At 50.5% G+C, this 10,792-nt stretch overlaps 1 protein-coding gene across 3 annotated transcripts; it reads left to right on the top strand.

Moving 5' to 3' along the window:
- The first annotated feature begins 782 nt into the window (after positions 1–782).
- On the top strand, positions 783–8,586 carry DNAJC22 (DnaJ heat shock protein family (Hsp40) member C22). Of its 3 annotated transcripts, none has more exons than XM_062203719.1 (4): positions 783–871; positions 1,872–2,831; positions 3,982–4,163; positions 5,823–8,586. In XM_062203719.1, exons 2-4 carry the CDS (start codon positions 1,992–1,994, stop codon positions 5,824–5,826), a joined length of 1,026 nt encoding a protein of 341 aa, XP_062059703.1. In that variant the 5' UTR covers positions 783–871; positions 1,872–1,991; the 3' UTR covers positions 5,827–8,586. The 3 variants fall into 3 exon arrangements, with proteins under 3 accessions (XP_062059703.1, XP_062059702.1, XP_062059704.1); XM_062203718.1 differs by lacking the exon at positions 783–871 and adding an exon at positions 881–1,144; XM_062203720.1 differs by lacking the exons at positions 783–871; positions 5,823–8,586 and adding an exon at positions 881–1,144 and having other exon boundaries at positions 3,982–4,167.
- Positions 8,587–10,792: the final 2,206 nt, after the last annotated feature.

Genomic DNA, 10,792 nt, shown 5'->3' with positions numbered 1-10,792 from the left:
AAGCTGGGTGACTTGGCCAAGGCACGCATCCGATGTCGGGGGCTTGGGAATGGAGGCCTGTGGCACTTCAGCCGCATTCCTGCAGGATCCTCCTCCTCCACCACTACCACCCTCGTCGTGGTCTCCCCCTCTGTGGGCCGCTCCACACTCTCTTTCACCTGTCGGTCCGTGTCTGCCTCTCGCCCGCAGCACGGGGTGGAGCAGCCTGAGGACTCCCAGCGTCGGGGCTCAGGCTCGGATCTAGAGAGGACCCTAGTTGAGGCCTGGAGTCCGGGCAGTGAGGCACACATGGGGCGGGGGTCCTCTGCAGCTTGTCCGTCGCTAACTCTGCTTGGAGGAGCTGGTGGAACCGTCCAACCTGTATGTGCAGCCTGCGGGGAGGGCGGAATCGCCCTCTCGTTTCTGGTAAGAAGGGGCAATCAGGGCCCAGTTTTGCATTTTTAGGAGACTTTTTTTTTTTTTTTTAAAGTAGTGGTAGTACAGAGGGGACAGCCGTGGGCTGCAAGGCCTAGCGTCGTGGCAAGGTGAGTCCGGGGACGCGCCCAGCCGCAGACAGTAGCGCCACCTGGCGGCCGTGGCGCTGCGGTGCGGGGGCGCGCTCGGCCTGGGGGTGGGCTCCGCGCCAGCCCCCAGCGGGAGCCGGGGCAGCGGTCACCGCGGTTGGCCGGAGAGCGCGGGCCGCAGGAGCACCCGGGGCGCGAAGGTGATTCCCGTAGGGGGAGGGCCTCGAGGAAGGGCCTGGCCCGGGCGGCCCGACTTCCGTGATACAGCTGACACAGAAAGACAAAGTCCATTTGGGTGAACGCGGCAGCGGCGTGAGAGGGGCCATTTTGAGTGTGTGGCGCGACGGGGCTGGCGGCGGTGTGGCCAGGTACGGCTGCTCCGCCTGGACTGAGGTCCCGGCTGGTGGTCCCGACTGGCGGTCGCAGAGGGCGGGGGCTGGCAGGCGCACCTGGGCAGTAGTATGAGGCTTTGTGTGGAGAGTCGAAGCCTGCCTGGGGAGGAGGTGGTTGCCGGGGCCCAGGGTGGTTTCCAGAACGTTTGTGTGCAAGCAGTTCAGGCTCTATTTGACATTTGACTTGCGGGGAAATTGCGTGCTCTGGAGAGTTGCGGATGCTGGAACGAGGCTTGAATCCTGGGCCAGGTATGTCTGAGGCTGCGATGATGGGAACTCACCTGGGGTGGGAACTTTCACACTCTGTTCAGCCCCTCCTCTCCGCCTCCCAGCCCCTCTAGATTTAAGTTTCTGCCCTTTTATTTACTGAGTTCTCAGTTTGTCAAATGAAAGCATTGATCCTGATTCCATCTGCCTGCCAATGCAGACCTTGGTAGGTGAGACCCGGATTGCATTCCAGGCTTCAGCCTAGCCCAGTCCCAGCCACTGCAGGCTTTCAGGGAGTAAACCAGCAGATAAAAGTGAGCTCGATCGCTCTCTCTCCCTCAAATAAATGAATGAATGGACAAATTTTAAAGATTTATTTATTTATTTGAAAGAGTTATAGAGGCAGAGAGAGAGAGAGAGAGAGAGTTTTCCATCTGCTGGTTTACTCCCCAAATGGCCTCAATGGCTGGAGCTGGGCTGATCAGAAGCCAGGAACCAGGAGCTTCTTCTGGGTCTCCCACACGGGTGCAGGGGCCCAAGGACTTGGTCCGTCTTCTACTGCTTTCCCAGGCCATAGCAGAGAGCTGGATCGGAAGTGGAGCAGCCGGGACTCGAACCGGTGCCCATATGGGATGCTGACACTGCAGGTGGCAGCTTTACCTGCTATGCCACAGTGCTGGCCACCAGACTGCAGTTTTATTGGCAGAGAAATGGTTACCGTGTTGGAGATGGGATGTAACCTAATGACCCCTGTTTTGTTTTATCTCAGAGTCTAAGGATAACTCTGGGCCCACAACAGCCATGATTCTCACAGAACACACCCTGAGATTTCTGCACTCTGAGCAATGTTAGATGCCCCTGGACTTCTGCTGAGACCTTGCCCTGGAAGATGGCCAAGGGGCTCCTGGTGACCTATGCCCTCTGGGCTGTAGGGGGCCCTGCTGGGCTCCACCACCTGTACCTGGGAAGGGATAGTCATGCCCTGCTCTGGATGCTTACCCTGGGGGGCGCTGGGCTGGGCTGGCTCTGGGAGTTCTGGAAGCTTCCAGGCTTTGTAGCTCAGGCCAATAGACCCCAGAACCAGAGGCAGAGCCTAGGACGGGGAATACCCCCCCTGAGTCCTATTCGTTTTGTTGCCCAAATCATAGTGGGCATCTATTTTGGTCTTGTGGCTCTGATTAGCCTTTCTTCCATGGCCAGCTTCTACATCGTGGGTCTCCCACTAGCAGTTGGCTTAGGGGTCTTGCTGGTGGCTGCTGTGGGCGGCCAGACCTCCGACTTTAAGAACACGCTAGGGGCAGCATTCCTGACTTCTCCCGTCTTCTACGGCCGCCCCGTGGCCATCCTGCCCATCAGCGTGGCTGCCAGCATCGCAGCCCAGAAGCACCGTCGCTACAAAGTGTCCAGGAAGTCGGAGCCGCTCAGTGCCCGGCTCTACCGCCTGGGCCTGGCTTACCTGGCTTTCACGGGCCCGCTGGCGTACAGCGCTCTCTGCAACACGGCCGCCACCCTCAGCTACGTGGCTGAAGCCCTGGGCTCCCTCCTGAGCTGGTTCAGCTTCTTCCCGCTCCTTGGTCGCCTTGTAGAGTCTGTCCTCCTGCTGCCTTACCGCGTCTGGTGGCTGCTGCTGGGGGACCCTGGTTTCAGCAGCAGCTCCTTCCAGGACTGGGAGAAGCTCTATGAGTTTGTGCACAGTTTTCAGGATGAGAAGCGTCGGCTGGCTTACCAGGTGAGCCCTCCTCCCTCTCCTTCCTGTCTGGGATGGCTGTGGAAGCACTATTTTTTTTTTAAAGATTTATTTATTTGGAAGGCAGAGTTATACAGAGGCAGAGAGAGAGAGAGGTCACTCCCCAGATGGCTGTAACAGCTGGGATGGCACCAATCCGAAGCCAGGAGCCTGGAGCTTCTTCTGGGTCTCCACGTGGGTACAGGGGCCCAAACACTTGGCCATCTTCTACTGCTTTCCCAGGCCATTAACAGGGAATTGGATTGGAAGTGGAGTAGCCAGTACTCAAACCGGCACCAATATGGGACGCTGGCTCTGCAGGCAGCAGCTTTACCCGCTATACCACAGCACTGGCTCTATTTCATCCAGTCTTGACCTTCAAATAAATGGAATCATGCAGTATGTATTCTGTGGCTGGTGTCTTCAATCAACATTATCTGTATGAGATTTTTTTCATGTAGTCACATGCTATGGTTTGTTTTCTTTGCAATACAGTGTCTCATTGTGTGGTTAGACTACAATTTATTTGCTGTATTGGTAATGAGTGTTTGGGTCATTTCTGCAGAAGAGTGCTACTATAAGCATGCTTGTACATGTCTTTTTTTAAAAATTTATTTATTTTACTTGAAAGTCGGAGTTACACAGAGAGAGAAGGAAAGGCAGAGAGAGAGAGAGAGAGAGAGAGAGAGAAAGAGAGATTTCCATTCACTTGTTCACTCCTCAATTGGCCGCAACAGCCCGGGCTGTGCAGATCTGAAGCCAGAAGCCAGGAGCCAGGAGCTTCTTCCAGGTCTCCCACATGGGTCAGGGGCCCAAGCACTTGGGCCATCTTCTACTGCTTTCCCAGGCCATAGCAGAGAGCTGGATTGGAAGTGGAGCAGCCGGGACTCAAACCGGTGTCCATATGGGATGTCAGCACTGCAGGTGGCGGCTTTACCTGCTACGCCACAGCGCTGGCCCTCTAAATCGTCTCTTTAATGGCACATGTAGTTCTTGCCATGAGACACGATGCTTGCCCATGTCTCCAAAGGCTGAAATTCTAAGCCAAGACCTTCCCTGTGAGCAAGTAGAAGCCGATTCTGGAGATAGCCTGATTTACCAAAGGAGCAGTTTCCCTAACACCTTGTGAAATTGTAACTTCTGTTCCCCTAAGGTTTTGGGCCTTTCAGAAGGTACAACAAATGAAGAAATTAATCGGCGTTACCGGGAGCTGGTGAAGCTCTGGCACCCAGACCACAACCGGCACCATACAGAGGAGGCACAGAGGCACTTTATGGAAATCCAGGCCGCATACGAAGTCCTGAGTCAGCCCAGGAGGCCCCGGGGAGCCAGGAGGTAAGAAGTGTCTGAGGAGGCTCACTTGCCGGCAGGGCTGGGCAGCTTGTCCCCTGTCCTGCTTGCCCACACGGGGCCTCCCAGCAGCGTTAAAGAAACCATCCATTTGCAGTGTAGACAAGAAAGTCTTAAAGGGGTGAGTGAGAAGGATTATGGTGGGAGCTTGTGCTTATGTCCCAGGAATCTGAATTTTTTTTAAAAAAAGATTTACTGGCCGGTGCCGTGGCTCAATAGGCTAATCCTCCGCCTTGCGGTGCTGGCACACCAGGTTCTAGTCCCAGTTGGGGCGCCGGATTCTATCTCGGTTGCCCCTCTTCCAGGCCAGCTCTCTGCTATAGCCTGGGAGTGCAGTGGAGGATGGCCCAAGTGCTTGGGCCCTACACCCCATGGGAGACCAGGAGAAGCACCTGGCTCCTGCCTTCAGATTAGCGCGGTGCGCCGGCCGCAGCGCGCCAGCTGTGGCAGCCATTGGAGGGTGAACCAACGGCAAAAGGAAGACCTTTCTCTCTGTCTCTCTCTCTCTCTCTCTCTCACTGTCCACTCTGCCTGTCAAAAAAAAAATGGATTTACTTTATTTTATTTGAAAGGCAGAGTTACAGAGAGGCGGAGGCAGAGAGAGAGAGAGAGAGAGAGGTCTTCCATCCACTGGTTCGCTCCCCAAATGGCTGCAATGGCCAGAGCTGGGCTGATCCGAAACCAGGAGCCAGGAGTTTCTTCCAGGTCTCCCATGTGGGTGCAGTGGCCCAAGCACTTGGGTCATCTTCTACTGCTTCCCCAGGCCACAGCAGAGAGCTGGATCGGAAGAGGAGCAGCCAGGACTCGAACTGGCGCCCATATGGGATGCCGGCACTGACAGCGGCTTTACCTGCTACACCACAGTGCCAGCCCCGTGACCATTTTTTTTTTAAAGATTTATTTATTTATTTGAAAGTCAGAGTTACACAGAGAAGGAGAGGCAGAGAGAGAATGAGAGAGAGAGAGAGAGAGAGAGAGAGGTCATACATCCGATGGTTCACTCCCCAGATGGCAGCAACGGCTGGAGCTGCGCCGATCCGGAGCCAGGAGCCAGGAGCTTCTTCCAGGTCTCCCATGCGGGTGCAGGGGCCCAAGGACTTGGGCCATCTTCCACTACTTTCCCAGGCCATAGCAGAGAGCTGGATCAGAAGTGGAGCAACCGGGACTCCAAATGGCGCCCATATGGGATGCCGGCACTGCAGGTGGCGGCTTTACCCACTATGCCACAGCTCTGGCCCCATGGGTTGCAGTTTTGAAATTTCAGAGCCAGCTGCTGTGCTATGCCGCGTGCATGTGTGGGGCAGTCCCTGTCTTGGAGGAGATCCTCAGTGCTTTACATGGCTGATTGGAAGGGCCGAGTTCTCAAGTCTTCCCAGCCCCTGAGTTCTGGTTCTGAGCCACACTCTCTGCTCCTTAGGCAGCTTGCAGTCTGAGGGGGAAATGGCACAGGTGCACTTGTTCACCATCTTCAACTCAGAGCTGTGGATAATGTACCAGGTCACTGGAGAAGGGAGAGCTGAGTTTGTTTAGGGGGGCATCCTGGAAAGATGCGTGATTTTATATCTCATGTGTCTGTACGAGGACTCAGGGAACCCCTAAGCAACCAGTGGCTTGAGCATCTCAGAGCGCCTTATTTAATTCTAGGTGACGGTCATGTGTGGAAGAGCCCAGGATGTCTCTGTAGAGGAAGACTGCAGAGGCCAGGACTCGGAGGGTGAAATGGTGAACTTTTGCTGCATCTTTCCCACTCATTTTTTTTGTTTGTTTGTTTTTGGTGTGTGCATCCTTCACACTGTTTCCTGGTCATTGACTCTGAGATATTTTACATATATGTGGATACATGTTTGTGTGTGGAAGGTTAAAGAATGCAACCACACTTGGACAGACGTTGTCACAAGCTATTGTCCCTCTCCTTGGCCAATCCAGTTCTTAAAGAGAATCATTTACTATTTTCTGAGCACTGGGCTCATTCATTCCTCTAAAATCATTTGCTACCCCTTGGATGGCTGCCTTCTCCATCTCCCCTATACCCTGTAAAGAAGGGCAGGTGAGCATCTTGCCCTCACTGGGTTGCTGGGATAATCACACAGTCCTCCCCCATGCACACGAATATACTTGTGTATCTTTTCTCCTGTTCATCTGCCTGTTGCCAGTTTGCTCAAGCAAGCCTTAAGATACCCTTTACACCATTCATTGGTCAATATTCTCTAAAGATGAAAAAAAATCAAGTAGAGGAGTACAATCTTAGATATTTCATTAAAAATAATATTTTAAAATTTACCAATAGATTTACTTATGTACTGTGAATTTAAGATCAAATTGACTTTAATGCTTCTTTTAAGGTTGCTAAAGTTTTTTTTTTAAAGATTTATTTTATTTATTTGGAAGACAGAGTTACAAAGAGAGAGGTAGAGAGAGAGCAAGAGAGAGAGGTCTTCATCCACTAATTCATTCCCCAAATGGCCTCAACAGCTGGAGCTGGGCCAATCCGAAGCCAAAAGCCAGGAGCTTCTTCTGGGTCTCTCAGATGGGTACAGGGGTTTGAGCACTTGGGCCATCTTCCACTGCTTTCCCAGGCCATAGCAGAGAGCTGGATCAGAAGTGGAGCAGTCAGGACTCGAACTGGCGCGTTGGCACTGCAGGCAGTGGCTTTACCCACTATACCACAGCACTAACCCCTATCACTATTATTTTAAAAAGACTTATTCATTTTGAAAGGCATACTAATACTAATACTAATAATTAGAAAGAAAGAGAGAGAGAAACATATTACCTTCCATCTGCTGGTTGCAACAGCCAGGGCTGGGCCAGGCCAAAGCTAGGAGCCAGGAAATTCATCCCAATCTCTCACAGGTCCCCAAATACTTGGCCATCATCAGCTGCCTTCTCAAGCACATTAGCAGGAAGCTGCATCAGAAGTGGAGTAGTCAGGACTCAAACTGGCACTCTGCTATGGGATGCTGGCATTGCAAGCAATGGCTTACCCATTGCACCACAATGCCAGCCCCTGTTATTATTTTTTTAAAAAAAATTTTATTCATTTAGGGGCTGGCAATGTGGTTTCCAGCTCTCTGCTATGGCCAGGAAAAACAGTAGAAGATGGCCCAAGTCCTTGGGCCCCTGCACCTGTGTGGGAGTCCCAGAAGAAGCTCCTGGCTCCTGGCTTCGGATTGGCACAGCTCTGGCCATTGCAGCCAATGGGGGAGTGAACCAGTGGACGGAAGACCTCTCTCTCTCTCTGCCTCTCTCTGTCTGTAACTCTGCCTTTCAAATAAATAAATACATCTTTAAAAATGACAAAAAGAAGTCAATAGGAATGATGGGTTCCTGTGGTGGAGGGGTTATGAGTGATCCCTCTCCTTTTCTATGTGGAATGCCTGTATCCCCAGAGTATCTGGGTTTGAGTCCTGGCTGTAGTTCCAATTCCAGCTTCCTGCCAATGCAGACCCTGAAAGGCAATAAGCTTTTTTTTTTTTTGACAGGCAGAGTGGACAGTGAGAGAAAAAGAGAGAGAGAGAGAGAGAGAGAGAGAGAGAGAGAGAGAAACAGAGAGAAAGGTCTTCCTTTTCCGTTGGTTCACCCCCCAATGGCCGCTGCAGCTCAAGTATCCTTGCCTGGGAGCTCTGGTTCGAGTTCCGGATCCACGTTTTGGCCTGATCCAGCCCTGGTTGTTGTGGACATTTGGGGAGTGACCCAACAGATGAAAGATCTGTCTCTCTCCAGTTCTCTGTTTGTCTTTCAAATTAAATAAATAAATTCAATTGCTTTCAACACTGGATCCTGTTGTTATTATAGTTGTAGCTGAGGTTTGTGCTAAAAGGTTTGATTTGTTATCTACTGTCTGCCCTCTTGTGGACATTGTTTTGGGGGGAAAAATAAAATATTTAACTGCTTGAAGAACTATATAATGATCCACACCCAAACCCGAAAACAATTCACCTGCATCTCAATCTTTGTTTTCAGTTATTTGTTCTCATCCATAAACGTGCTTCATTCTACGTGGCTGAAATATATAAAGGATAATTTTGTTTCCTCTTCTCTGATAATGATGATGTCTTTATGGAGATATGTAAAAATACTTAAGAATCAATAGACAATTTTGTATATTACTCCAACGTTGTTATCGTGTATAATTTTTTTTACTGAGATGTATCCACATACCAAGAAATTCACCCTATTAAAGCATACAATTTAGTGTTTGCTTTTTTTTTTAACATATTCACAAGGTTGTACACTCATCTCCATTCTCATATTCTAGAAATTTCCACAGCCCCCCAAAGAAGCTCCATACCTGCTAGCATCCACTCTCCCATCCCTCCCCCTCCAGCCCCTAGAAGCCTCTAATCTATGTTCTGTGTCTGCAGATTTGCCCATTCTGGACATTTCAAATAAATGGAATCATACAGGATATTGCCTTTTGTGTGTGCCTGGCTTCTTTCACTCAGCATAATGTTTTCAAAGTTCACTCATGTTGTAGCATGCTTCATTGGTATATTTCTTTTTTTTTTTTTAAATAGCACATCATTTTATTTTAATGCTGAACACAACTCCTTTTTTGAGAGAAATTATATATATAACGTATATATGTTGTTGTAAAGAAAGCTGCATCAATATCTCCATACCTCTAATTTATCTATTTTCTTGAATTATTTCCTTCAAACAAATCCCCATGGGTAGGATTACCAGGTCAAAGGGTATGAACATTTTTATAGCTCTTGTCAATATTGCTCTTAAATTGTGGTGCCTGGAAATAAATGCAATTCTCAGATGTGTTCAGACAGAACGGGGTACTGTGGGGCTATTAAGTTCTCAAGGTCTGGACGATATATCATCCTTTAAATCAAGCAGCCTACAAATTTATCAGCTTTTGGGGGTTGCTGTGTGAGTGCGGCTCAGGAGCTGAGGGTTGGCTGAGGTCTCGGGCCTTTCTTGGGCACTGTCTTAAAGATGCTTTTGCATTTGCAGCCTCGCAGTCTTGAATGAGGTGTGTTTTAGTTTTCTCTCATTGTTAGCACATTGATCCCAACCAGCTGGTGGGAGGAATGGTTTCTTGTAGTCCTAGTGGGGAGCTGCAGGTGGTGCTATTAGGCTGTCACAAGGGTGAGCATGTTCCTTTTGAGCCTGGTAGTGACACCTCCTTAGCAAGTTCATCACCTGAGTTCAGTTCCACCCTTCTGTTGAGAAAGAAAGAGCAACTGGGGAAACTGGACTGGGGTGTTATTCAAGACCAGCTCCGATGGAAGCCTGATTTCCGGTTGTCCCTGGAGCTTCCTGGGGACCTGAGCCAGACCCTGTCCTGTTGGAGCTTGGCGTGAACACACCTCTGGTGACACAGCTGTGCTGTGCGGATCACCCCGGAGAAGATGGTTTTGTTTATTGTTTTATGTTCCCTTTCATCTCTTTCTTTTAGTCACTGCAAGGGATTGAAACTTGCTCAGCTGTCTCGCTCATTGGTTGGCTGCTTTTGTGTTTTGCTTTTGCTAAGGTGAATTTTGAAAAATGAAAGTAAAAAATGTAGGTGGGTTCCAGCTGGATGAGATTTCATTTCAACAATGTGCTTTGCTCTTTTTTTTTTTTTTTTTTTTTTTAAACAGGCAGAGTGGATAGTGAGAGAGAGACAGAGAGAAAGGTCTTCCTTTTTGCCGCTGGTTCACCCTCCAATGGCCGCTGCATCGCGCTGATCCGAAGCCAGGAGCCAGGTGCTTCTCCAGGTCTCCGGGGCAACCGGGACAGAATCCGGCGCCCTGACCGGGACTAGAACCCGGTGTGCCGGCGCCGCAAGGCAGAGGATTAGCCTGTTAAGCCACAGTGCCGGCCGTGCTTCGCTCTTTATTTCTCCTATTTTTCCCAATTCTCTTCTTTCTCGCCATCTCTCATTCATCCTTTCTGTAGTCTGCCTGCATGTTTGCAAACTGTGTTTTAAAATATACCTTATAGGCCAGGTCTCCCACATGAGCGCAGGGGCCCAAGGACTTGGGCCATCTTCTACTGTTTTCCCAGGCCATAGCAGAAAGCTGGATTGGAAGTGGAGCAGCCGGGACTCAAACTGGTGCCCATATGGATGCCAGCGCTTCAGGTTAGGGCATTAACCTGCTGTGCCACCCCCTCCAACTGTGTTTTAACTGCTGCACCAAATGTCCCCCTCCCCTTTATTTGCAAGCTATTATGACCCTCGAGCAAGGACCTGGGACTATTTTGGGTTTAAATCTCACTGACAAATTTAAACAGAATATCCCCCTGCCTCTCTTTCCATATCTTTACCCACCAGTCTAGGCTTGCTTGGCATCTTTCTCTTTTGAAAATTTTTAAAGGTTTATTTATTTATTTTTGACAGGCAGAGTTAGTGAGAGAGACAGAGAGAAAGGTCTTCCTTCCGCTGGTTCACCCCCCAAATGGCCGCTATGGCCAGCACACTTCACCGATCCAAAGCCAGGAGCCAGGTGCTTCTTCCTGGTCTCCCATGCGGGTGCAGGGCCCAAGCACTTGGGCCATCCTCCACTGCACTCCTGGGCCACAGCAGAGAGCTGGACTGGAAGAGGAGCAACCAGGACAGAATCCGGCGCCCCGACTGGGACTAGAACCCGGGGTGCCAGCGCCGCAGGCAGAGGATTAGC

Source organism: Lepus europaeus, chromosome 10 (assembly GCF_033115175.1).
Source record: "Lepus europaeus isolate LE1 chromosome 10, mLepTim1.pri, whole genome shotgun sequence".
NCBI lineage: Eukaryota > Metazoa > Chordata > Mammalia > Lagomorpha > Leporidae > Lepus > Lepus europaeus.
Note: the sequence above shows the minus strand (reverse complement) of the source record. Positions and strands in the feature narration are given on the sequence as shown.